This window comes from Coturnix japonica, chromosome Z, assembly GCF_001577835.2.
Source record: "Coturnix japonica isolate 7356 chromosome Z, Coturnix japonica 2.1, whole genome shotgun sequence".
Taxonomy (NCBI): Eukaryota; Metazoa; Chordata; class Aves; order Galliformes; family Phasianidae; genus Coturnix; species Coturnix japonica.
This window is the reverse complement of record NC_029547.1, coordinates 8,169,868-8,197,646: the sequence shown is the minus strand read 5'-3', so window position 1 is coordinate 8,197,646 and position 27,779 is coordinate 8,169,868. Positions and strand designations below refer to the sequence as shown.

Here is a 27,779-nt window from a genome sequence, read left to right as displayed (position 1 = left end):
CAGGTTAGGTTTGAATAACCTAGAAGCCCAGCACCCCATGCCTCAGTTTCCCCAGTTGTGAAACAAGCATCACAACGCTCACCGATTTTCTGAAGCTGTGATGAAGTTCAAGTCCTTAAGACATGCTGACAGTCTGGAAATAGTAATAAGCATTCTGCATTTTCCACCCATAAAGCAGAGATCCTTGTGGCTTCTCCAGGCACACTGTTCTCTGTTTCACCCTCACCAAGGCAGGTATGCTGCAAAGATGGTGATCCCTACCAGCCCCCAGTGCAGGAGCTTGTGTCCCTCTCCCAGCTGTGCCCAAGCCATCTGCCAGGCAGGAATGCAGTGCATCAGCTGAGGGCTGCAGGAGAGCTGTCAAGGCAGCGGAAGGGCTGGGGCTGCACCATGCTGGAATTCCAGCAATGCACAAACGCCCATCAGTCTGCACCAGGAACAACTCCTCCCTGCCCCGGACCGGGGCTGAATCACTGGAAATACCAAAACAATGATGAGGTCACGTTCCCTGAGCAAGGAGCCAGAGCCAGATATAGATGCATGGAGAAGCATGCTAAAAAGGGATTCGATGTACAAGCTAGAGGCTCTGGCAGACAGGCACCCGAGGTATTTGTCTCGTTTAAAAACAGCTTGAGGCTGCCAAGAGACTTTTTCTTTCTTCTTTTTTTTTCCTCTGCAGGGGGCAGGGAATTGGGTAGTGCTACAGGGGCTTTAAATTCTTTATTTGTCCTGCTGGAAGAGACACAAAACATTGGAGCTCATGAGTGTGTAAATTGGTGTTCAGTGCAGTATGGGAACGATGCAGAGGTTATACTATGACTCAGTTCCAAGCCAGGTGTTCCCAAAGTGTCTGTCTTGCTGAGATACCAGACTCAGGTTTCCACAGTTAAGAATCCACCTGCAACAACCTGAATGACAGACAAAAATCACATGGCATCACTGTCTGGTTGCTTTTGCTACAGCCTCAGACAGCTCCAGGAAAACCCATTGGTTTGACAAGTGGTGTGAACAGCAAATAACAGTGATTCCTGCTGCAGCTCCTAATAGGAGCATCTACAGCAGTCTACCATCAGCAAATAGACTTGCAGATCCAGCAAGAACTTCCCAGTTCTCAGTGGAGGGAAAAACGCAGATATTTACTGCTTAGAAAGTAGAGGAGATTATAAAGATAATCTGTAAAAGATGGAGGAATTCACAATACAAGCCTAAAATGTGCCCTTCTGTACAGGTAGACATTTGGTTGGATAACTCAAACACACACACTTGCAAGATGAAGAGGCTCAAAGCATCCTGATTTTGTTCCATCATAAATCAGCTCCTTATCAGGAGCCAAGGGGAGCAGAGGTAGAAGCGGATATGTGGCACTGCACATCTCACCCTGCTGGCTGCATGCTGTCTACAACAGCCACAGCTGTGCCTGGCACTCAGAGAATGGTGCAGGCACAGCAGCTCATCCTACTGCAAGAGCTTTCGGATCTGCCTTAAAAAAAATAAGAAGAGAACGTGTGGCATGAGGTGCCTCCCTGGGGAGGAGGAAGGGAGGGAGGAAATCAAGGCAGCTGCAGTGTGATGGTGTACTACATCCCCCTGCTGCGACATAGCTCCTTATGGAGAAGCACTGCTCTGTAGACATCAGCTTGGCAGGGCTGAGATAGTGTTATCAAATCTATCCAAGCCCCATCCATGGGAAAAGCACTGCTGTGCTGCAGTGCAAACCGGGGCCCACACAAAGGCTGCCTGTGTTACTGTGCTCCCTTCCACCAGACAAAGCCACCAGGAATTCCACCAGCACCACAGCCAGAAAACTCTTCATACATTCACATCACTTGCTTCTGCCTTCTCTCAGACAGGCATTGACACAGACAGGCATTGGCCTTTGTCTGATAAAGCATTTGAATTAACAGACGAGTTGACAGCATCCAAAGGCAGTGTTTAACAACAGACTTCATAGCCTGGCCCAGTAAAATACAGGTGTCAGCAGGGCATTCATCCACAGCAGAGAGCGTGGATATCTTCCACTGAGGACTCCATAGGAAGCACAGAGGGCAGCACAAGACTCCAGTGCTGTGAAGATGCTCAGAAAATACCAATATGGGCTATAACAGATATCACTCACGGAAACCAGTGCTCCCAGTCTGGGCATGCACATACAGAAAATGAGAAGGGGGGGAGAAACCATGGGCCTAGGTGAGCAACTATCACAAGTAGAACCCCAACCAGGCGTCATGTTCCAGAACAGAGCTACAGTCATCTGTCCACAGGAAACACTCTTGTACATGTTCTTTGGCAAAGAGAGGGGAATTAAGTGTTCAGCAGAAGGCAGGCTGAGTGAGGCAGATGTTCAGCCTCCCTCAACATCTGGGAGGGACAGAGCAAGCAGAACTCCTCCCAGCCAACTTTCCCCTGAAATGCTCCAAGCTGAGCTGGAAAAGCAACAGGACCTGGTGCCTGGCCCAGCTTCAGCACAGCTAACCACAGGGAACATCAGCAGCCAGCTGCAGCTATGCAGGATAACTTCATTTCATTCATCTCAGAGCTACCCTTGCCACACAGCTGCTAGAAAGGTGAAGGAAGCGCTCATAAAAAATATTGCCATCCCAGCAGAGACTGAAGGGAGGTTTTAGGGAGCCATAACCCCTATCAACAGCCTTAGACATTACATTTTCTAGCATACTTAAAACCAGAGCAGACATACTGTGCATTGCATACCGCCCAGCCAACTGCTCCATCAGCCCACTCAATATGCAGCACAGCCACGCTGCTGCTGCAGAGAAAACCTAGGAAGCCAGGCACTCTGCACAGCAAACACCATCAGACAGCATCTGCTGCCACAGCAAAAACTGAACCAGATGCAGAACTGCGGGCAAAATATTGGGCAACTGCAGACAAGGCTTACACCTTTTGAATATTCAGTGCTCCCTTATCCATGGCTTAGAGGTTTCGGAGGCAGCCAGCAGGTAAGGAAGCTGCTTTAGGTATTGCCCAAGGCCCAAAGGATGCAAACCCACAGCCCATGAAAGGCCACCAAATGGGGACCTTGCCTGGCAGCCTCTCTGCAGCAAGGCTGGTGGAGAACAGCACTGTTCTCAAGCTGACAGAAGATTTCAGTCTACAATTCAGGGCAGCTTCTGACTCCCAGCATGATCTTGTTCTGCATTTTTCTGGTCGCAGCTCCTGCTGATCCTCAGTACGAGGATGCAGAAAGGGGTGACAACCCCAGGATCTCCAGCCAAAATCTCAAATTTAGGAGGGGGAATGGGGTCATCTGTACAAAAGCCAGGCATCTCCTGTTAACAGAACTCAGAGTGCAACCACTAAAAGGCAGCAGTAGAAAGGCATGCTTTCTAATTCAGAGGAAGCCTGGCTTTGCTCTGATTTTCTGCAACATCTCATGGTGTTGGGAGGGTGGAGGGAGTGGAAGAGGCCAGATCTGTTTACAGCCCCAGAGCCTGGCTGAACGCTCAGTGTTGTGCAGGCAGCTGGACAGGGACACGGGGGTTATCAGAGGCACTGCCCTTCCTGCTGAGAGCCACAGGAGAGAGGATGCTCCTTCCCAGCACCAGGTGGAGAAAAACATCCTCTGCTTTAGAGTGAATTATAATAAGTAGGGCAGCAGCAGGCTAGCTTTGGAAAAACTGAGCAGCAGCTGAGCTGTAGCTACATGCAGCAGTTCTCAAATGGAGCCTGGTCAGAAAAGCTCTGTACCCTTCCTCTGAGCCTTGGACCACCTTCACCCATTCAGAAACACAGTCTTGACTCCTGAAATAAGGGTGGAGGTGGCTACCAGGCAGGAGGCTGAGGCTAGGGACTTGTCTTCATAAGGAGGAATGGCAGCTCTCCAGCATGCTTACAGCAGCTGGAAGGAAAGGAGATGCAGTAAGAAGCCCCTGACATCCCTTGCAGAGAAAACTTGCCCCCAAGGATAAGAAAAACACCAGACTTTGCACGCACAGATTGACGCTATGATGACTTCAGCACCCACCCACATTATCAGGCATGAGGCAGTGAGAGAAGAAATATTTACTTAGCTCATACCTCAGCTTCACACAGATATATAGGAACTTTGGGTGCTGGGTACCCCAGGGAAGTTGGTGCACAGGAACATAACATTATAGGGATCAAAGCACCCAGTCCTGCATACCAGAAAGCTGTCCCAAATGGTAATCTCTTTGCTGCTGTGCCCCAGGCAAGGGCTCCCACACAGGCACCAGCATGGGCTGGAGCAAATTTTCTTCCCATTGCAATAAACAACACATTTACAAAAACAGAATAGGAAGATTTCAATCTGTTCAGAAAGTCTGTGTTGAAGGAAAGGCACATTTTCAAGCTTCATTCACCTGAAGTTCTGAGATACTAGTTTGCCAGGCTGATAGCTGGGCTGCAAGGAAAGAGCTGGACAACTGTATATTGACAGCAAAGTTTGGAAAAGCAGTCATTAACATTGCACAAGGGATTGCAGAGATGATGCAGCCCTAAGAAAAGCAAATGCCATCTGGACAAGGCAGTGAACCATCAGCACTATTATACAGGCACTAGTGACAGGAGCATCACACAAAAGAAAAAAAATCTGTCCATCCACATTTAAAAATGATGAACTCAAGTGAACAGGTGCATAAAGAGCATGGGGGAAACAAAAAACCTACAAAACAAGAAGAAACTTAAGAGCCTGGCTTGTTTAGCCTAGCCAAATGTAGGCAGAGAGCGGATAGGATTGCTCTCTAAATATATCACAGGAGACAAACAAAACTGCTGAAGCAAAAGGATAATGCTGGCACAACAACAAGAGAATAAATGTGCTGTGAACACGTTTAGGGGGAAGAAAAATAAAAATTCAGTCATCAGAGGAAGGTTTCCAGCTGTCACAGCTGGTTTTTAGGGTGAAGTTGTATCAGTGGTCTGAAGGGGTCATAGGATGCAATACCTCTGCTCAAAGGTATCCAAAATGTCCCCTACATGCCTGTCCTTGTTCCCAGCTGGGAATTATCACAGGTCACAATGCTCAGGGCTCCTTTCTAGCACAGACCTTGCTGAGAGTCACATCTGTTAGAGAACCCAGGGCCAGCACGTGGTGCTCCCGCAGCCTCCCATGCCACAGGAGCTGCTTATGATTAATGACTGCCAGCCTACAGGTCACTGGAAAAGCCTCGTGTGGCTGCACATGGACGAGGTGACAGCCACCAGCCACGTGCAGGGAGTTACATAAAACACCCCCCAGGTGCCTCTGCCCTAACACACCCACATTGCTGGGGCAGAGGCTGCTGTTTAATCCATTTTAAATGGTTAGCATCACAACCTCATCATTCCTGACCCCAAAACTGCTCTGCGATGGGCCAGGACGTACAGAAGTGTTACGGCAGAACCCATTGTTCAAATCACTGTATTATGGAATAGTGCAATAATGATAATAATTTTTAGAGCTAAAGGAATACGTTTTATGTATCTATCAAACAGAAGAGCTCCGTAAGAGGCTGAGTGCCCATCCACAACCACTTTTAAAAGGCACATCGCACAGCAGGTTATGACACCGCATCCGACCCCGAGCGGCGCACCGTCCGTGCTCTCGCCACAACCCATCATTCCCGCAGGGCTCCCCCCTATTTATCCCCAGCGTTTTGCCGACATTTCTCCACGCCCGTACCGCAGCGAGGGTTGCAGCACCCTCCTGCAGGCACTGGCGAGAAGGCACTCAGTATTTTCTATAGGCACCAGCGCACACACAGAGCATCCCCACATCCCCGCTATCCCCTTACCGCCCACCGCCCCTCCTCACTTACCGAACCGGCGCCGCTGTTTACAGCCGGGCGCCGAGGCGGAGCCTCACCGCTGTCCTTCCCCCGGCCCGCCCCAGCCGCCGGTCCGCCCCCGGCACCGGGGTCCTCCCCTGAGCAGCCCCAGCTCCGGCGGGTCACCGTGAGGAGGGGAGGTGGGCAGGGAGGTGGGCGATCCACAGACAGGAGCGGCTGAGTCGAAGGGATGCTGTTAAACGTCTGGTGAGAGCATCCTTAGAGGAGGTCGAGGAAATGGAAGAGCTACAGCTCCTTCACAGACGCCTCCTGCAGGGCTTTTCCTAGCCCTGCGCTGTACAGAGCGGTCTGCTGCAGCTTGCTTTCTTTCCTTATAGTTTCCCATGCCCAGATATCACATTACTTGGCTCTGGTGAGGCTGCACCTCGAGTGCAGTGTTCAGTTTTGGGCCCCTCACTACAAGGGAAGCATTGAGGTGCTGGTGCATGTTCAGCAACAAAGCTGGGGAGGGTCTGGAGCACAGGTTGTATGGGGAACAACTGGGGTTGTTCCATCTGGAGAAGAGAAGGCTCGGGGGAGAACTTACCACTCTGTAACTCCCTAAAAGGAGGTTGTGGAAAGGTGCGGGTTGGCCTCTTCTCCCATATAACAGTGACAGGACAAGAGGGAATGGCCTTCAGTGGCACTGGGGGAGGTTCAGGTTGGGTATTAGGAAAACTGTCCTGCCAGAAAGAGTGGTAATGCATTAAAGTGGGCTGCCCAGGGTGGTGGTAGCATCACCATCCCTGCAGATGTCCAAGAACCGCAGAGATGTGGCACTCAGGAACATGGTTTAGTGGGCAGTACTGATGGCAGGTGGACAGTTGGACTAGATGATCTTAGAGGTCTTTCCAACCTTAAACCTACTATTAAAGGCACTGTTATCTCAGATCCAGCCTGCCACAGCCCATACTGCCACTTTAGGAGATGCCAGAACAACCTGAATGCCTGGTTCTACACATGGTCAGTTAGCAGTTAGCAGACTGGCAGCGAATCAGTAATCCCAATATTCTCTGTTTATTTAAAAAAAAATACTTTACAAAATCAGAAGTGATGCAGGACACACATCACTGCCAGATGATATGTCTCAAACCTAGATTTCATCAAAGTACTGAAATATTTGTAGTTGGAAACAGTTCCCCAACAAATCCACCACCCCCTGCATGTCCTTTGCAGCCTCCACAAATCCCCTTTAGCCAGAAGGTGCTTTATATGTAAACCACATGATGTGAATGGCACAGCTTCAGAGTTTCCTTGCTCTTTTAGCATAAAGTCTGCCTCTGCTGCTCTGCATTAACATCTGCGTTACATGCTGGGAATGACTCTGATAGATCTACAGGCCAGGCTGGGCTTTGTGTGGATGTCTACTCACCTGCATAACAATCTCTTTTTAACTCCAGCCCCAAGAAAGCTGACTATGAAAGACATAAACCTAATCAGAAAGCCATGATAACATCCGTAACGTGAATGATAAGTCATAGGGAAGTGATGAGCACCCACTATATCACAGCCAGGATGAAGGCTCTTGGTGTATTTAGATACCTCCTTGCAAGGGAGATAATTGAATTAGAATTTGCTCCTTCCCTACCAAGCAGCTTCTGGTTGCTGAAGCCTGGATCATGTCCCAGCTCTGGTTTGCACTGGCTATGCTGAAATTTAATACCACACTTAGCAACAAGCCTCCCAAGCAGCAGGTGCAACAGAGTGGTATTTCATGTGCGCTGAGATAAATGTGGGGAAACAAAACCTTCTATTAGAGCTTAAACCATCTCTTACAGTAGCTGCTGGAACTGGGACCACAGGCAGCATGGTGCTGTGCACAGACCAGATGAAGTGGGGACACGGCTGGCCTCTTGCCATCATGGATTGCCTTTAGCAGTAGCTCAGAGTCAAGGCAGAGAGCTCCCAATAAATGCCAGATGGTTAGTGTGCAAAATTCTAAGTCAGTACTAGGCAAGAGACTAAGTTCTTTAAAAGGAACTGAGAAAATATAGCAGGCAAAGCTGCTTAGTCCTCTGCACACACAAAAAAGCTCAGTATGGACAGCTCAGCAGCACTGCAGGACAGATCCTTGTGCAGCCATGCAGTAGCCCGCTGGTACTGGTGCAACAAAGCTGCCAGCAATCCCAGCCTCTAGAGATCACCACCAGATCACCAGGTCCCTCTGCTGGCAGTCAGACTGATAGGATTTTGTGGAGCTTCCTGCTTTCTGGAACTGGTGACTGAACCATTCAGAAACAAAATACCAGTCAGCACAGAGAAACTCTGCAGAGGCCCCTGAGCCCTTACCCAGTTGCTCTGAAACTTGACCACATTGCTCAATAGGGAGGGCAAAGAGCAGCCAGATCATGCTTCATCCCTTACTCTGACCAGCCACGCCAGTGGAGTACAGGGCAGGATTCCCTGTGCAAGCAGTGAAATAGCATCTTTCCCTCTGATATTTCTCGTGTGAGCCCATCAGTTCAAATATGCACATGCATCAGTCTGATTTGGAGGGAAATCCATCTGGTGCTGAAGGTTCCGATGAGCCCAGCCGTGATGTAGGCTTCTACGTGTTAGATTTTAGAGCCTGATCCTTAAGGGTGCCTGAACTTCTTTTGACCTTCTATTTTAAGTCTAAATGAAATGGCCGGTGCCCAGATACAAAACCTGAGATGGCTGTGAGGACAAAGATCTTTCACAAGAGCAGATCTGCATTGCAGACAGGGCATGCTGTTGAATGTCAAATCCTTGTCCCTTGACCAAGTGGAAAACTCTCTGAGCTTGCAGCACCTTCTAACCGAACATGGAGGAACAGGGTGGTTGGGGGACACTGGCCTTCCTTTGAAAAACGTGATTAACTGTTGGTTTGAAAGGAGGTTACTTCCAAATCATCCTTTCCAAAGTGCTTGTGTACAAAATAGACGAAAGGCTATAGAATTACACATATTACAAAGACTGGGGGGTTGCGAGTTGTATGGCTAGACCTAAGGCACATCTGGGGTCCATACTATCACCCCAGTATTATGGCCCAGAGTGGATTCTCGACAGACCCAAAGGCACATGATTAGAAAATACATTGCCAATTCAACCTTTTCCTCAGCCTGGACTTCACTTTGCTCTGAGGTATGTATGGGTTATAAAAATGATGATCATTACAATCTTAGGGAGTGAAGGGGACTCCTGCAGCATGTTCTCCTTGCTCCAGGGAGGCCCTTAGTGATATCATATGGCAGTTTTGCTTCTCCTGCTCCTTGCCCAGGAGCAGGACACAGCTCTGGGAGAGGAGCTGAATCCAGAGAGTGCACATGGAAGAAAGTAGAGGCCAAAGTCCTTGCTTGGGTAGTCCTTCCCACCAGCCCTTTGGTTTGCTTTGGTTTGGTTGGTTTTGCTTCTTATAGTCCCTTGTGTTTATATTTGTCACTATTGGGTGAAAACGTTCCTGTGGTGGCAAAAGGTGATTTTGGCCTCATGTTTCTCCCAGACATAATGAGAGCTCCAAAGCCATGCTGATGGGAAAAGGCATAGCCTGAGCGGCGCGTGCTGGTCCGACGCAGGCGTCTCTTGGGGGATGGTGGGGGTGGCCTCTTTTTAGCTTCTTTGATCTTGAGTAGGACCTGAAATCAGAAAATAAAACAGAACACATGGCAAATGCACTGTTATTCACAAGCACAGTAAAAGAGGAGCAAAGAAAGGAGAGAAAAAAGAAGGGTCCAAACCCAAAAATGGTTAACAAAACAGGAGGATGGTGGGAGGGACTGCAGAGCAGGAACTGAACTCGCCAGCTGAGAAAAGGGTCAAACTAATTTTATTCTGAAAGGCATTGGTGGTAGTGTTGTCTATAAGGCATGGGAAGGGATGATTGCTGCTCTGCAAGACCTTGGTTGTGGCATTGCTGCAGCTCTTTCAGGGACTTCAGTCAAATTCCCCAACATGCAAAAGTCATTGCAACAACAGCCAAACGTCCAGAAAGCAAGATCTGTAAGGAAATACTGAAAATTTGGCTTATATAAACCAGAACAAGGACTACTTGAGGGAATCTCCAATATGTATGAGGCTTTTATGATGGTGATGATCAATAGATTTTCATATCCTTTGTCAGAGGGCAGAAATACGGTGCACTATATTTGCAGGTAGGAGGCTCTCTGTCCCCATGTGGCTCAGGATAACCCCCTACTGCCTTCCTCTGTCCCTGCTGCCTGGGACAATGCTGTAGATACTTGGCTCTCTAAGGGTCAATCTTGTATATAAGTTCCTCTGGGGATCGCCACACAACAGGAAGCCCAAACTACCCTATCCTGTGACAGTTCATTTCCCAGAGGCAGGAAAAAACAACAAAGTGGTTTTGCACTATTGATGCGCACCCAGTGCACAGAGGGTGGGATTCTGGAATACAATTAAGTCTGCTCAGCTGAAGAGTAAATTCAGCCCATTTCTGCACATCAGAAGTTCCTCTTTGTCTCAAGGACCGTCCTACCTAGTACCCACCTTCCCCTCTACAAGGGCTAAGCATTCCCCCTTGCTCTTCCTCAAACAGCCCTGGAGCAACCGGGGAGATCTGTGGGCAACCCGAGGATGATCACAGAATCATAGAATCCTTTAGGTTGGAAGGGAATGTAAAGGTCATCTGGTTCAACTTCCTTACAACGAAGAGGGATGAAGACCTCGCAGCGAGGTGCAGGAAGAGGAAGGGAGCACGAGGTGGCAGCAGCATTTAGCAGATGCTCCTGTTTGAGAGGTAGCCCGGGGAGCTGCAGGGATGCTGATCTCGTGCGGGGGTCGTTGGCTGTGCTGAGCTGAGCTGTGTGCTCACTCCATCTTTCCCAGCCTCCTCTTGCCCTAACGACCTCACCTCCAGACTCCTGGGCATGGGAGGGCAGCTGGTTTTGGAGGGGCTACAAATGAAATAACTTCTGAAATAAAGAAATCCCCAGCAAGATGGATGCTGGGTGGGGTGTTGAGGATATAAATCTCAGCCTCAGTCCCAGCTGCAGGTGGCTTGGGCTATGCCAAAAGCCAAATTCAGTCCTCCTGCTCAAGGGACTGGGAGCCAGATGGATGGCAACACTTGTGCCTGCAGGGATGTACACTCCAAGCAATGCCAGGCCTTCTGCAATAAGCCTGGCTGGTAGGAAGAGGGTTTTAGGCTTACTAAATTGCCTCTTTACCTTATCACTGGCAGTTGGCCTTAAGAGAGTCTTCAGGAATCGGAAACCAACTACAGGCAGCACACAGAGGGCAATGCTGAGGAAGATTGCTAGCCACACATTGGGTTGGCTGAGGGTGTTTCGAGCAGTACCTGAAAAATAAACAATTAAAAGCATATCAGCAGTACATCCCACCGTCATTCTCTTTAATGCCACAATTCAATCACTCTGTCATTCCAAAACACTGGGAAGCTGACCAAAATATAGACACCTTCTCCAGCAGTGAAATGAACTTGCTGCAGAGGACAGCAATGTCATTATCACTGAGATGAGTAAACAGGAAGGTAACATCCAAATTCAACCTCTCAGACAGAGAGGCGTGTTAAAGAGTAAAATCAATGCAGAAGATTGATGTAAATGTTCAAGAGACCTTCAGCAGCAGTTCAACTCTCCCAGCTTTTTCCAGAATGCTGGTGCAAATGGAAGAACACTTCTTAATTTCAGCACCATTTCCCAGAATGGGTGGGATCACAGCCCTTTAGGAGAGGAGTGTGCATCTGATGGGTGTGTGGGCAAACTAGCTGCCACGTCTGACACTGCTGTGTTCTTTGAAACCGAAGTTCTGGCTTTTGGCTCCTCTGAAAACTGAAGAAATGTAGGATAGAGAAAACTGTCTACAAAACCCTCATTACAGTGTTCAACGATGTTGTAGTTGGCAGTAAAGTTGCTGAGTATCTTCACTTGGCCAAATTCTACTGTATTCCCACTCCAGTAAAATAAGTTAAAAACTTTTCCAAGTCCAGACACTTTCCTTAGGCATGGTTTCAGACTAAGATTAAGCAGCACTCAGCATTATGAATGATTTTACCTCAGCAGAACCAGCAGAATACCAGATAGAGAAACCCCTGGCAAGCGAGTTACCAGCTGCCTTTGGAAACTCAGCAGACATTCTCACATTCAGCGCTTTTGATATTAAAAGCCATTTTACCATCTGCTTGGGAGATACAGTGCAGACACTGACTGGAATCTCAGAAATTACTAAAATGACCATGCAGTGAATATGGGCAGAACTGGTCTTGGTTTAACAGTCCATCCAGAAATAAATGTATTGATTCATACACTGATCCAAGACTTGAAACAAAAAGCTCTGTGCCATCAGGAGTAGGGTCTCCTAACAGTGGCACATCAATACAGCAAATGGATACACTGAGCCATTAAAAACATCTAAATTACTTTGTTAACCTTTCATCTTCTCCCCGGTTAAAGTCTCAGGAGAGATTCATTTTTAAGGTATATCTTCCTTTTTCATATGTTCAGAACGTTTTTATGCAGAGATGAAAAGAGGTAATCATCAGTGGCGTTTCTTTATCCTTGAGCATTTGACGTATAAGCTCACCATTGTCCTATGGCATTTTCTGTGTCTAATTGGATGTTGTTTCTATGCCTTCCTAATCTAGCACATCAATTTGTTTATAACATAACACACATCCTTCTGCAAATAAAATGCTGTTACTTCCTCCAGAGAGGCAAGAACCCATACTCGAAGCACTTAGCAGAGCTAAGCCCCATAGTATAATAGTTTTGAGTGCAATGCAGGTTTGTCCCAATGCTTACCAACAAATGGGAATGAGGCCGGGAGGATCAAGTACATGCCATCACTATACATGGTGAAGGTGATAGCAAAATATACAGAAAGGCTGCCCCAGATGAAGAACTGGTTCACAACTGTCCAGTAAGAGGTGTCCAAGCCAATCTGAAAGAGCAGAACAGTAGAACTGTTGTCAGTGCCCTCATTATTTGGTATGGTTTGAAGACAGCTGGAGATCTTGTCCTCTCCTTTGTACCCCTACACCCAAGATAGCTGTTCATTCAGCCCTCAAGAAATACCAAGCCTTAGATCATACAATGCTGGAAGACCATTCAGGGCAAGCATTACTGCATTTGCTCTCCTGTTGAGAAATTTCTCTCATTGTTCCAATACCATCTGAATGCTGTAGCTCCAAGTCTTAGCAGTTTCTTCCACTAAATCCAGTCCTAGCCTCTGCCAGGACACAGACAGACAGTTCTGTGGCTCAAGCACATCCCATGAAAATGTGTTTTGATAGTAAACTTCCCAAAGCAAAAACTCTGCCTTCCTGAAACTGTGATTTTTGCAACAGAAAAATCTACTGTTCTGTAAAACTGAGGAGAAGAAGCTGGTGTCACATCTTCCTTTTGCAAGAAGTAAAGATGCAGCAGCAAACACAATGCTATCAGAATCACAACTGGCCCTCCAGAGGCTGCCTTCTTAAAACAGTAACTGATTCCTATATAGTCAGGGATGCCCTTACCTGTACAGACACCACAATCAGTAAGCAGGTCTGGGCCATCAGGGCAAAGGACTGGTAGTCAGCAATGGCTTTCCCATCACTTCTCATCGTATTGTACATGGCCCCATAGGGGATAAAGAAGAGAATGAGGGAACTATAGATTCCTTGCAACATGCACTTGATAAACACTGTTTTGTTAAAGTAGAGGTTTTGCTGTCCAGGCACGTATAGCTGTGGGAACAGCAGGCTCCAACGGTCATCCACGTCCTGAAAATAGAGAGGAGATATTTGCTGGACTCTACACAACCAACCACATAAGAACACTTAAGGTTGCCATGTCCCCATTACGTTCATTTCCATGAGAAAAGGCTCATCAGCCAATTCACTCGGTTCAGTGACTAGCATGCCACATATCAAGGTCACCTAGACTTCTTTTCCATCCTGAACTTCACCATTCTGTGCTGAGAAATCAGACAAGTGTTGCAAAAAGAAAGATAAAATGAAGGCACATTTCACCTTAATCAGGCTGCTCTGTTCTCCTAAGGGTTTCCTGGAAGCTAAGGGACAGAAAATACCATTCTGGCTGTGTCTCTACTGAGGTAGAAATATATGTGTGAAATATATATGTATGTGATGTTACTGCAGGAAGGGTGAACCTGGACCTCCTGGCTGAGAGGATCCTCAGATTTGTTTATCATACGTTGTTCAGTGTAGTGATTAAAAAGCCACTTGTCTGGCTTCAGAACAGCAGCTAGTGAGCAGTGGCTGCTCCAGAGGAATGGCACTAAAGCATCTTTTACTCGTGTCAACAACCTAACCCCAAAACATCTCCAAACACTGAAACACTCAGGACAAGGCAAGAGAATGTATATATATATATATATAGGTCCTTTTTTTCGTGCCCTTAGGTCTCATTGACAGGAATCTGTTATAGGGATTATCACAACAGCTAGCCAAAGAGCCAGCTGTTTTTGCTTCACTGAATTGACTCAGAGGACAAAACATCTATATAGCTATAATACAATGAGTGATCAAAACGGTACCTGATCGAAGAGGCTCATTCCTAGCACTGGGAGGGAGGTATACATCAGATTGTAAAGCGTAATGAACCACTGATCGTAGACAGTCTAAAGGGAAAAAAAACAAAGCATCATGTTAGCAGAACCCTGCCCTTTCCTTCTCTTCACAAGATTATCCAGTTATAGAAGCAGTCTCCTCCTTGTAGATCTGCCTTATAAATTTGCCTGGATGTGGTCCTGCTGGAGCAAGGGTTGGACCTAACAGACGCAGACTGCATACCTTACAGTGAGGCAGTGAGAACTGGTTTAGTTTACTTCCACTTAAAGTACTTCCAGATATTTTCTTTGGGAATGCTAAAGGAGATCATGAGAACACAGAAGCTGACCTACCTGAGCTGAGAAGCCAGAGAAGAATCCATACCAGAAATGCACTAATGTGAAGGCAAAATTCTTATAGAAGAAGTACTTGAGGAACTTGCACATGCGGATGTAGGACCAGCGTCCATGGACCAAGAGCAGGCGCTGCAGGTAGCGGAACTGCCCAAAAGAGTAGTCGCTGGACATGACAGCTTGCATCCCTTCTTGGCCACTGATTCCAACCCCGATGTGGGCAGCTGCAACAAAGAGGTTATTGGTCACATCAGGTTGGATATTATGAGAAAGTTATTCTAGGAAAGAGTGGTGATGCAGTGGCACAGGCTGCCCAGGGAGGTGGTGCAGTCACCGTCCCTGGAGGTGTTCAACAAATGTGGAGATGTGGTATTGAGGGACATGAATTAGTGGGCAATATTGGTTATAGGTGGATGGCTGGACTGGATGATTGCAGAGGTCTTTTCCAAGCTTAATGATTCTGTCATTCATGGTCAGTGTAGCAAGTGTACAGCAAGGGCTGAGGTAACCCCACTGCTTAGATGAATCACTCGCCCTGAGACACTGTTAATTCCAGCCCAGACTGCATGAAAAGTCCTATGTATTCAGGAAAAAGAGCAACTGGAGGGTACCAGATCTTTCAGCACTGTTATGATTTAGGCTGCATTTATTCATTTTCAGTAACTGACTTGTGCTACCTGAATGGAGTTACACTCTAAGTGGCAATACAGTTTATTTTCCAACAGCACAAATCATTGCTGCTGTTATAAACACCTTTAATTTCTGTTGACACATGAGTTGTATTTACATGCATGGAAATCCTTCCAACAGCCTTGAAACACTGCTTCAGACAAGAAAAACTTTCAAACTGTCAAGTGCTTTATAGATTTATCAGGCACAGTTGTGTAATGCAATCTGCAGCCTTTACATTTCATGGGCTTTATTAGTTCAATCATATAATTAGATAGAAGAGTCACATCTCTTTTAATAGCAGCTTGGGTTTATTAAACATGGACAAAAGTTTAATATGACAGCTAATTATACAGCTGTAACTAATGAGGGCAATCTTGATGGCTGAGGGTTGGTGAGATTTTGAAGTTTCTACAGAACAGTGAGTTGATAAAATCCCAAAGTCCCAACCCTCTTGTAGTGGCAGGGTTAGTTTCTAATTATCATTTTTCACTTTTTAACTTGCTTTTCTTGTCCTTTCTTGACTGGCTGCCTGACTTATCTCCCTTGAAGCTCCCTACTTAGCCTCTTCTTTCTTAATTAAACAGCTCCAGTTAATCAATTCTTGCAAATTCACACAAGAAGATTAGCAATAGGCCCCTCTGAATAATCTTAATTTAATTATACATAGTTAGGGGATTTTTTTCATAAATTCATTGAGGAAATGCAGCACAAAGTGATGCCCAAGGATAAAGGAGCCTAGAGGCCTGTGTTTTATAACACATGGGAGATAAATGACAAAGGCCTCACTACTTGGAAACGTTTAAAAAAACCCTGTGACAGTTTGCAGATTATTTAAAGCTGTGGTGATTGTCCTTCTTCATGGTAGACAGGCCCTCACTGAAACAAGCTTGTTTGACCTTTGCATTACCATTGTGATGATGGCATGCAGTCATACAGGTGGACTTGTACCCCAGCGAGCTTCAGGTCTATTACAAAGGCAGAAACTACAGATGGGTTTGATGAGTTGATGGCTGAATTGGATGATCTTACTGGTCCTTCCAAGCTCTGTGATTTGATTCTGTGATTGAGCCTGTGAAACCAGGAAACCTGGGACACAACCACGGCTGCCGAGGGGACTAGACAGAAGACCCTTAGAGCATTATGGTTAGAGTTAGGACACCTCAGGCAGCAAACATGGCATCATTTTTCTGGAGCATACTGGCTCTCAGCCCTTACTCACTTTTGATCATACTGACATCATTGGCACCATCCCCAATGGCCAGGGTCACAGCTTTCTTGTACTTCTTCACCAGCTCCACCACCTGGGCCTTCTGCAGCGGGGTCACCCGGCAGCAGATCACCACTTTGCACATGCACGCTGTTCGCACCAGCTCCAGTTCCAGATTCCCTTCCAGCGCATAGGCCTAAGGAGAAAAGACAAAGAGTTTCCTATTAGCTTGTATCAGACCAGCAGTGAGACCTGAAGGAGGTTTTTCCATCCAGCACAAGGGAAGTGTGAAGATCCTGAGAACACTTAGCTTAGAAGAACCTGAGAAAGCAAAGCACAGTTGGATTTCTGATTACCCCTCCAGTTCTGCCAGAGAAGGTGGGAGCAGGCTGACTTTTCGTATTTTTTTCAGATTGTGTTTTTTGGCTCTGTTTTTGTTCTTGTTTTTTTTTTTTTTTTTCCACAGACAGTCATGGATGGAATCTACCTAACCTAGCTTCGGCTTGCTAAGTGACATGGCCTGGAGTGGTTTACAGACTGGCTTGTAACTGGTAAATGGTTGGAATACGAGAACTTATTGGTCTTCCCAACCTTAATGATTCTTTCCTTCTTAGACCCATTTCAGCAAGCCCACATCCCTTCCTCTGTAAAGCAGACCATCCTTTGGCCAGATGTCCTTTCTTTTTTATTTAAGAACCAAGAGCTTTAAAATTCCCTCCTGCCAGCGGCAGGGAGACAATGAAAGAGACTTGTTCTTGATTTGGTTTTAGTGCATCTATCAGTGATTGCAGCTAGAGATGGCTTCTCCTACAGCATCCTGCCTGCACAGCACCAGGAAAAACTCTGCTACTGATATGACCAGAGATCTGATAGTTATATAATTCTGTGCCCTGTTCTTTCTCTGGCTCAGAAACACTAACTCTGTTCTTCTGTGCTTTCCAGATCATGTATGACCTTACACACTTCTTTGCATTCTCTCTGGTTGATTATTTCAGCAGCACCTTCACTGATGCCAAATGGAGCAGGAGAGTTTCTTCACAGCTATTGCAGGTGATGCTTTTACATCAGTATGTCTGATCTTGGACGTGCACAGTTGATTATGTGAAAGTGAATTGAATCTTCTATCTTTCATTTCTCCAATTTGCCAAAATTATTTCCAAATCTAATCTTGAACTTCTTGCATCATGCCTGCGGCTCCTCCCAGTGTGGTATTATCTGCGGGTTGAAGAAGCCTGCTTCCTTTGGAAGCAGTTATTTAAAATACTAAGTATTGAATATATGTGGGATAACCCTCTGTAAATGTCACTGTCACTTCATATCTACAGTGGGCCCCATGAGAGCCATACAATCCAAGCAGCCTTGTGTTTGTCATATAAAAAACTTAATCAATACCATATTACTTCAGCTTGCTTGGAAAAACATCATGGGGAGCATCAAAGAATTTATTAGTCAAGTTTTACGACATACATTCTATCTGTTATCAGATGCATACATTCTATCTGTTATCAGATACATGTATTTAGCAGACTGCAATCTTGGCATACTTGAAATCCATGTTTGATGTTATCGTATTTTCTTGGTGCATCCACTGACTGCCTGACTATTTTCCCACTGTATTTCTGGAAAGAATAACTGATCTGCCCTGCTGCTTGAGCTCACTGAGCATCATCATCATCCAGCTTTCTCCTGCTCCTTCTGAAGCCTTGCTCATCACCTCTGATGTCACAAATAACCGCTGTAGCTCATCTTCAGTTAAGGGAAAAAACACCACACACAAGTAAAAACACAAACCTCAGTCCTCTGTGGCTAATTTTTAAGCATTTTCAGACTTCCAGTACATCTCTAATGTATTAAGTTCATAGGAAAACTCAGTCCTACCATGACTCTGGATTTCCTTACCAAGCTGTGCCCATTGATAACCAGACCGTACACCCCATTTGCTTGTTCATCAGGTAGAAGCTTTGGATTTTTGGAAGACTTTTCAATCTGAATGTTGATTTCATCGCTGTCCAGAAAGGATTCTGGCTTCATCTTTTTCCTTGCATTCCTGAAAAAAAAAGATCAGAATAAGAATTAAAACCTTGTACAGATATATGATTTTCTAAACCAGCTTTATGGCAATAGAAGTTTGGAGCTTCCTTTTGTTAGATTAGTTCCATTTTCACTGCACCCTTACCACAACATGCACTGTTTAGCTGCTGCTTTTTGTGCATGTCACCCACACGCTTCTGAAAACCCACAAAGCATTTTCTAAATCTGTGCTGATTTGAAGCCTAACAACTGATCCGAATGTCACAAAAGACAATATTCCAAAGGGATCCCAAACTTCCTTGCATGTTGTTTGGCAATCGCATACTTACAGAGAAAAGGACTGAAAAAAATTCCAGTTTTCCTCCTATCCCTAAAAATGTGTATTTACTGAGGAGGCTATGAAGAAAGGTAGATGGCCAGATAATGCTAGGCAAGGATCATGTCCAAGCAAAAGAATTACAGCATGGATGAACAACAATAGTACAGTGTGGAAACAGCACAGATCAGGCCTAAAGCCAAAAGCTTTATGGCTCCTCATCACTTGTCCAATGTCAACTGGTGGTGACTGCATGACTTTACTGCCTTATTCACTGATATAGATTTGAACTCTCAGAACATGAAGCTACAGAGTTTACCCTCACAGAAGATTTCTACACTGTCTAGCTGCTGGATCTTCCAGGGAGGCAGCTAGACATTATCAAGCACCCCTGAAATGAGCTGTACCAGATAAAGCATCCAGGGGAAAATAAATCAATGAACAACAACAAAAAGAGAGAACAACACAAAATACTGTTCAGTGCACAGTAATGAAGCTGTATATTTCAGCCATTTACCTGAGCTCGTTAAGTACATCCTCAGAAGAGCTGCCTTCAATAACGAAGACATCTGCCATGTCATCATACAGCAAGTTGCAGGAGTAACCAATATTCATTGCCGTCTCTGGGAAAGAAAGGTAGGAGAGATTACCCACTTCAGTGCTGCAAACACACCCACAGTCTCTGTGTCCTTTTTACACCCATGACAAAAGCTCGATTCTCGTTTCAAAGAGCTCAGGGCTTTTCAGAACCAACAGTTACAGAGAGATGTGAGAGTCTTAGATGGGTGCAGCAGCAAGTCTCTAACCAGGCCTCAGAAGGCCGAAGAAGGAAAGAAATCTACAAAAACAAAAAAACAAACCCAAAACCAAACAAAAAACCTAAAAAGCTCAAAATACCATTTGGTCAGCACACTTGGAGCAATTAAAACACTTTGTGTTTCCTCCAAACATTTATTTCTGGATTTTGAAGTTTCCATCTCCTACCTCTATTCCCACCCTAAAAGTGAAAACGTAGCCCCAAATCATAGCTCTGAAGAAGAATATAAAGACATTTTATTTAGAAAACGCCATGGGGAAAAAGTACGTTTTTTGTTTGCTTGTTTGTTTTCAGAAGTAAATTTTGTTCACTCTGAACACAGAAAAATGAAATGCTTCATTTTTTTTTTTTTTTTTTCTCAAAAATTCACTGCTCATTTCTTGGTTGAAGTGATCTGGAAACACTTTTTGCATCCCAGAAATGCCATCGTTTCAGCAAGGTTTTTATTTCTCCAAAATAATTCACTGGATTCTATTCACAATTCTTTCCAGCATAATGAATTTTCCAGAAGCTTTTGTTTCTTCCATTTTCATTCTAGAATGTTAATGCCAGAAACAGAACTGAGATCAGCTTTAGCATTCAAGTTTCTGGAAAGTTGTAGTTAACTTCTTCTAGCCTTCTTCAGCAGGACAGGAGACTGTATTACAGTGACGCATTCACTGTCACCTCTCCATTGGCAAAGGACACTATCTTCACACTGTTTCCATTCACAGGTCAGGTCTTAGGAACAGGCACCACCTGCAGTTAACTGGTCTGATTGCAGCTAACTGGAGTTTTGTCTCGCTGGCACTGAAGAAAGCCCTCTAAGTTTACCTTCTGTGCAGTTTCTCAAAGGAGAAAGGCTGAGAACATGAGTCCTAGTGGAACCATCTCACTAGTGAAAGAGAAGGAGGCATCCCAAACCGCAGCCTCCTTACCTTGCTTGTCTCCAGTGAGCACCCATATCTTAATGCTGGCTTTGCCAAGAGTCTCAATGGTCTGTGGGACCCCATCTTGCAGCTTGTCCTCAATCGCTGTGGCACCTAGCAGCTTAACAGAGAACAGGGAATGGGTAAGACTTCCCATTGTGAGTAAAGGAGAAAGCATTAGGCATCCATGCAGGTATTCAAGCAAGATCAAAAAAAAACTCAGAAATAAAGCTGCACTGATTTTTGTTCTCCCTTGGCAAATTAACTGCACAAGGTACACCTCTGATCCTGCAGATTTTGTACTTTGTAATCCTCCTGGCTCAGCTGGATCACAACCATGCTAAAAATCATCTGCCAAACATGAGCACATCTGTGTTCTTCCACGGCCTCTCCACAATAGATAAAGATTTAATGCAGACTTCTGGGGATTCTTGTCCCCAAATTTCCATATGCAATCTCCAATGTAGAGCGCTCCAGACATAGTGAAACTGTTGGATGGTTGCAAAGCATCTTCTCCAGCCCACAGCATACCCCTCCCAGTCCTTACTCCTCACTACCACACAGCACTAAATTCAAACTGATCAGGACACAGACCTCTGTTATTTTAAAGTTACTATTTTCTCTGTGTTTTGCAGATTCTTGGTGGCTTTAAACTATTGTCTAAGGAACATGAAGGTTTCATCCTCTTTCAGGCATAGGCAGCACCTGCTACCATACCTCCTGTTGTTGGGAGACTAAATTCAGACTCTTCTACTCCCTTGCTGACTCTGTTCGTTTGCACCCATTCTCCATCATAAGCCAGGCTCTCTTACACCATTCTGTTTCTCCTTGCAGCACCTTCTGGGGATAAAGCCATTCCTGTGAGGGTACAGGGAAGGATCTGGTGTTCCTGCTGTGAGCCTCTGACCTCTTCCTTCATCATCCTGAGCTGCAAAGCATCTGGCTCCCTGACTTCTACATATTTCCTGCTCTGTACATACCCCACACTGCATCTGCACTCTCTAGGCTGGAGGATTCACTCTACTGAGATCAGGAGGGCAGCAGGCTCTGCCCCATGGGCTATGCAGCTTCCAGAGGTCAGCTACTTCTAGGCTTACACTTACTTCTTCCCAGCTCTGGCAGTGTCCTGAGCATAAAGCTAATGGAAAGAGCAACAGTGCAGCTCCCCAGATTTCCAAAATCTCAGAAAAACATTGCTACGAGTGCACAAGCTGAACTGTTTCCCCTCAGACACCACACATTCTTTTCATTCATTATTCATGGCTGTAAAACACAGGCAAACCCCAGGGCTGCAACAACACTCATGGAGAAAAGAATGACTTGGAAGATCACAGTTCAGCTCTGTTTCAGATTGACACAAACATCTTCATGGACATCATCCCCCATCCCGCCCAAGGCTGTGAGAACAAAGGCGATGCTCTCTCTGAAATGGAGCGGGACCTGGGGATTACTCACCGCCTGCCATTTCAAAGAGAGGAAAATAAATAGATCAGCCATTTGCAAGTACAAAGGATAGCTATGAAATATTTGTGTCCCTGCCACCTCCCTTAGGCTCTGCTATGTCACTTCATCACGAGAAAGCTACTCTGACACCCACGTGAGACAAAATAAAACCGTTCCCAGGCACTGGTGGCTGACACCCCATTACTGGCTCTGCATGGAGGTGCCAGTGAAAACCCAGCACTGCCATATTTCAAACTGCTCCTGTCAAGCAGCCCACTGAGCTGTCTGCAGCGCTGTGTTTACTGAAGTCATACTGAGCTGTTTATTGACAAACCACCATCCTCACTGCCTCCCCCAGAGAATGGCCCAGTTTCCATGGAATACCAACCATTAGATCTTTTTCGATCTCTTCATATATCTCTGACAGTTTGTCTTCCCGTCCTTCCAAGGCGGTGCTCGCTTCGTGGTGACGCTTAATCCAGTCCTGAAAGTATTCTTCATCCAAGTTCTTATAAGCCACGACGAGTGTCCTCAAACCTTCCCCAGCAAACTCCTGCGAGACAGTGGTGGGACAGAAGAGGTCAGGGGAGAACAGACTCCTTACACTGCTTTGCAGAGGACTCTCTGAAAGCCAACAGCTATTTGTGAAGACTTCTTACTTAACATCTGCAGAGGAAAGGTGAAAAACCACACCATAGTCTACAAGTCTTGGGGAACTTTTAATAACACTTTTCATTGCTGTCCACAACCCTTGCTAAGAAAAAAATCAAAATCCTCTCCAACTTTCCAGCGTTAACCTTTACTTCAACCAGGCTCTTGTTTCCCAGGACCCCATTTTTCAACATGTGGTTCAGTGTAGCGAGAGCTAAATTAGACACTCTGAACTCACTCTTAAATTTCAGAGCTGTACTCAACACGTCCAGAGGTGGGTTTACATGCACAGTGAGGGCACAGTCATGGCATCTCAGGAAGACTTTGTAAGTCTGCTTTCTGCAGATCGCAGAGTCACACACAGAATTGCAGAGGCTGGAAGGGACCTTTAGAGATCACTGAGTCCAACCCCCTGCTAAAGCAGATTCCTCTTTACACAAATAGAAGTTTTCCCCCAAAACAGGACATTTACTTTCCTTTGGGATTCCAAAAATACAAGCTTGAAGTCAAAGTGCATCAGGGACAGAATGACAGAATCATAGAACAGAATGATAGAATCATTAAAGTTGGAATAGAGCTCTAAGATCTTCTGGTGCAACATGACACCTATCAACTATGTTGCCCACTAAACCATGTTCCTAAAAATGACATCTCCACCATTCTTGAGCACCCCCAGGGACAGTGACTCCACCAGCTCACTGGGCAGTGTGTTCCAGAGCCTCATGCTCTTTCAGAGGAGTTTTCTTAGCATCCAACCACAACCTTCCCTGGTGCAGCCTAAGGCCGCCGCATCTCATCCTACTGTTGTTACCTGGGAGAAGAGGCCAACCTCATCACAACCTCCTTCCAGGTACACCACAACCACAACCCATCTCCCCATGCTTTGACTTCTCCTTCACCCACCACATTTCCCCTCAAGCAATGAACAGAGATGTTTGTGCAATTGCTCAACATCCCTGGCAAAATGTTCCGTTAACTTGTGCTCTGCTCCGTACCAGCTGGAGCCGGCATCACAAGGCAAAGTAAATGTTGGCCAGATCATCCACTTCTCACCACACCTCACTGTACACCAACCATATAAAAATCCACAAGTTTGAGAGCTGCATTTTCCATGCTGCCGTGTATGATGTAGGATAACCATTAGATGGTTTGGGTTGGAAGGGTGACAAAGCACCATCTAGTTCCAATACTCCTGCCACAAGAAGGGATATAATCCTCCACTAGATCATTCTGTCATGAGTTCCACCTATCCTGTCTGTCTTCTATCTCCTACTCTAGAGGAATACAACTCTTCTGAATGTCATAAACTGTATTTGACATCCATGTCATGATGTCTCAGATAATACGGAGCAGTTTAAATAGAACCTGGTGATGCCTAATTTGGTATCGATGGCTTCATAAATTAATTTCTCTCTCCAATCCTCATGGAAAAAACAACAAACAAACAAACTATATATAGTCCTTGTTTGGGTGCTGCTTCTGAAAGCTGTTTTTTGTTTAACACAAATCATGTTTTCATACCTGAAGAAAAGGCAACCACCAAATGCAGAGATGCAGTAAAGGAAACACTTACATTCAGGTGTTCTGTGGTCTCCTCTTTGAGAGACTCACAAGAGGGATGAAGCAGCTCATAAAGGATGGTGTCAGCCCCCTTGCAGTACAAAGTCAGGTCACCTTCTGGACTGCGCACTACAAGGAAAAGGAGAAAAGTTCTACACATCTCAGGCTGAAGCAATTGGGATTCATAGCATTTGCATCAAAACAGATGTTTTTATAGGCATCCAAACTCTACCAAATGTTTGCAGAATCCCAGGAACCAAGATGAACTCTGCTCAGAACAGAAGAGAGTACAACTACACTCAGCTTTGGAGGTTGAACACTGCTCTGAGCAGATGCTCTGTTAAGACAACATGATCTGAGCCACCTGCAATTCAGGTAGGGCATCTATATTCAGAAATCAAGAATGACTTGTTCTGCTGCCAATAAAGGTTCTCATAAACCTAAAAACCCAGGAAGAAAGAAAAGAGCTGAGAGAACGTACCAATAACAGACATTCGTTTGCGGACATTGTTGAAATCAAGAATAGCCAGAAGTTTGTAGATTTTTGTTTCTCCCATTTCCACAACAGTGATGGTCTCCGGTGTGCGAGCCCGGAACACAAACCCAAAGTTTCTGGCAGCAGTGACAAGGGCTCCCTCATCGGGAGATTGGGCCTGGTACACCAAGTTACCTGCCATGCAAGAAAAGAAGGGAATGTGACTTCAGCCTTGTTTTTGAACTAAAGAAATACTTATTATTATTATTTTTATTATTATTTTTGGTGCCAATTAACTAGAATGATAGAATGATGGGATTGTGATAGGATCATTAAGGTTATGAAAAAACCTCTGAGATCTAGTCCAACTGTTCACCAATAACCAATGTTGCACATTAAGCAGTGTCCCTAAGTACCACATTTCCATGGTCCATCTGGAGCAATATAGAATCATAGAATCATTAGGTTGGAAAACTATGTGTGAAGTTGGGAAGACTGGAACAAGCCCATCTCCTGTCTGAGGGAAGCTGTGGCCCCTGCAATTTCTGCACTCCAGTTGCAGTAATCCCAGCTCAACCACAGTCACACAAGATGGACACAACAACTCCAGCTGCTGCCTTTGCCAGTTCTCACCTTCCTTCTTCTCTTCAGGCATGACGGTGTGACAAAGGGAGAGCAGCCGGAAGAACCTGTGTGTCGGGACATCATTCAGCTTCACAGCTTCAACCAGGCTGTGGTCATAGAAGGCAAACTTTGGGTCGGCCAGCTGGTTGTAGGAGAAGTCAACCTTCTCTGTGTTCTGTAAAAATATGGTGTTACCTATAGAGCTCTCTCATGCATGTACACCAGTGCCTGCCCACCCGACCCTCTTACATTTACAGAGATCTCTCTCTTGCAGAGCTGCTCATGACAGAGTGATGAATCTAAGTAAGTGGGAGCTCTTGAAAGCTACTGAGTCACAGGAGAGGACAGGCATCCAAGTACTGTTCAGAGCAGCACCTGGGCTGACAACATGATCATCTAAAAAGATCCTTTCCTGTACTACAGCAAGTACTCCATCAGGAAAATCACTGAAGGATTTCTACAGTACAGAAATGTGTGCCCTCAAAACACAGCTTCTTGAAAGAACCATCCAGATTTCAATGGTTGTCTGGGACATGGGCACGTGGAGGCTCAATTTAAAACAATTCAAAAGGCTGTGTTTCCCATCCTCCTAAAGCAAGAAAAAAAACACCTGATATGGGAAAAGATGACAGAAGAATGATGTAAAGGTTCAGCCCCGCAGGCACTGCCTACTCTTACTGTCTGAAAACAAGGAAGGGAATGCAATTATGACAAGCCTCTGATGCCTTCAAGAATGCACCTCAGTGCTGTTAGGATGAGGAGGAGCACAAGCTAAGACTGAGTGGGATGTGTCCATGGACACCTTTGCAGGCTGGTTCACAGAAAGCAGAGGACCTGCTAACTCTTGAGCACTTACCTCATTTATTTCTATCCGCTGCCCAGACTTATCATACACATCACCTGCAAGCAAGAAAGACTGACGTTATCCCACAAACTCCAGATAGCTGCAGTCTGAGCTCTTCTACCACACACACACACACACACACACACACACACAAAGAAACAAAAACAAAAACAAAAGTGTTTTGAAGCTATTACCAAATGTAAAAGCTTCAATAAACACAAATATACAGACACCTGGAGTGGAGACTGGTGATTCATACTGATCAAAATGAAACTCAATCAGTTATCATAAAGTTGTCTGTGATTTGGCTAAAGAATTTGTTTCTGCTCAGATATGACAATACTAAGATGCTGCTTTCAGGAGAACACTTCTCTTGCATCTTTCCTTTGGAAAGTGAGACAAAATCCAGCTCTTGGGTCATGATTTGCAGCAGTCCCTGGACAAACATTGCCAGCGTCCCTTCTTCCCACACATAGATGGTATTTTCACTGAACTGACATTCTGGTCAGAGAAATGAATGACATCTCCTTTCTAAGTAAAGGAGTTTTTCTGATGAAATTTCTTTCTGGACAAAAACATCTCATGAGCTGTGGACTGTGCCCAGGCCAGCCAGAATCAACACTTTCTGAAATAGGATTGAAACACATTAAAATACATATTTGACAGATCCAGCCTCAACGGTGACTACAGTCCATTCAAGGTACTGCTACTCCCTCACAAGAGCCCAGAGGTTGTAAAAGGAAACTCAGAAGCCATCTCTCCTGAGAATGTTAATCCCAATAGGAACTGTAATCAAAAGGCTATCAGACATCTCCTCAATGGCAAGCCTAAGCCTACAGAGCATCCTCCCTGGCAGCAGAAACAGTGCTTCCTTTTTTCTGGCATGGCTCCTCAAAATGCTCCAAGGGTAAAATCCAAAGTATGCTGGAGAAACAGCTAAGTATTTGTGGTAGAAGGAGTGTTGGGGAATAGATAGATGGCCTTCTTTCTGGCTATTTCCCATTCATTTATTGAACACTAGACTCAATAAGAAGACATATGAATGTCAGTGTTTACTGGCCAGTTTGGCCTGGTTCCATGACTAGTATAAATAGTATGACCATGGCCAAAAATCAACAGGCAGAGTATTTTCAAACTGCAGCACTAAGGCTGGGTAGTACATAGTAGTACATAGCAGCACTGTACAGATGTTGTGTCATCCAAACATACACCAAGCAAGATTTATAGGAAGGAGTTACTCCTTCATTTAGGCCAACAGATAGCACTGAGAAAAAAACACAGGCTTTCCGGCACACTAGTTAATCAGTAGGTCTGATACAGGCAACACAAACCATCAACCTACAAATAAGATGTGACTAATTTCTCTGGGAGAGTCTAATGATGTTAATCAATTAGTCAGTATGTGAATTGCTAGCACCTCTTGAGGTGGATGAAGAAAACCGCCTGTGGCTATACAATGAAGGAGCCCATCAATGACTGCTGTCATCTAATAGTGCTAACCACTGTTGTTTCCCTTTTTTTTTTTTTTTTTCCTAACTCCCTACAGACTTTTCTTTCCCTTGGTAGACTAAATAAGTTAGGAGTGCAGATGAATGGCCATGCCA

At 45.4% G+C, this 27,779-nt stretch overlaps 2 protein-coding genes across 5 annotated transcripts in view; both read right to left on the bottom strand.

The window, feature by feature from the left end:
* RUSC2 (RUN and SH3 domain containing 2) overlaps positions 1-5,893 on the bottom strand; it is a 51,444-nt gene extending 45,551 nt beyond the window's left edge. Inside the window, exon 1 of one of the 2 annotated variants that reach the window (XM_015848387.2) lies at positions 5,775-5,893. The gene's annotated coding sequence lies outside the window, so the exon portion shown is untranslated. Of the gene's footprint in view, positions 1-82; positions 332-5,774 lie in introns of those variants that run through there. The other variant, XM_015848383.2, reaches the window with a different exon arrangement.
* An 884-nt stretch (positions 5,894-6,777) lies between these two features.
* The window catches only part of LOC107305798 (phospholipid-transporting ATPase FetA-like), a 71,221-nt gene continuing 50,219 nt past the window's right edge, over positions 6,778-27,779 (bottom strand). For all 3 annotated transcript variants that reach the window (XM_015848364.2, XM_015848363.2, XM_015848362.2), the window contains exons 14-28: positions 26,188-26,231; positions 25,341-25,506; positions 24,714-24,902; positions 24,246-24,361; positions 22,410-22,574; positions 20,588-20,699; positions 19,371-19,476; positions 18,406-18,553; positions 16,519-16,702; positions 14,628-14,851; positions 14,262-14,345; positions 13,240-13,485; positions 12,524-12,662; positions 10,931-11,061; positions 6,778-9,379 (exon numbers count right to left, since the gene is read on the bottom strand). In XM_015848364.2, the coding sequence (XP_015703850.1) occupies positions 9,158-9,379; positions 10,931-11,061; positions 12,524-12,662; positions 13,240-13,485; positions 14,262-14,345; positions 14,628-14,851; positions 16,519-16,702; positions 18,406-18,553; positions 19,371-19,476; positions 20,588-20,699; positions 22,410-22,574; positions 24,246-24,361; positions 24,714-24,902; positions 25,341-25,506; positions 26,188-26,231 (2,276 nt within the window). In that variant the 3' untranslated portion in view covers positions 6,778-9,157. The remainder of the gene's footprint in view (positions 9,380-10,930; positions 11,062-12,523; positions 12,663-13,239; positions 13,486-14,261; positions 14,346-14,627; positions 14,852-16,518; positions 16,703-18,405; positions 18,554-19,370; positions 19,477-20,587; positions 20,700-22,409; positions 22,575-24,245; positions 24,362-24,713; positions 24,903-25,340; positions 25,507-26,187; positions 26,232-27,779) is intronic.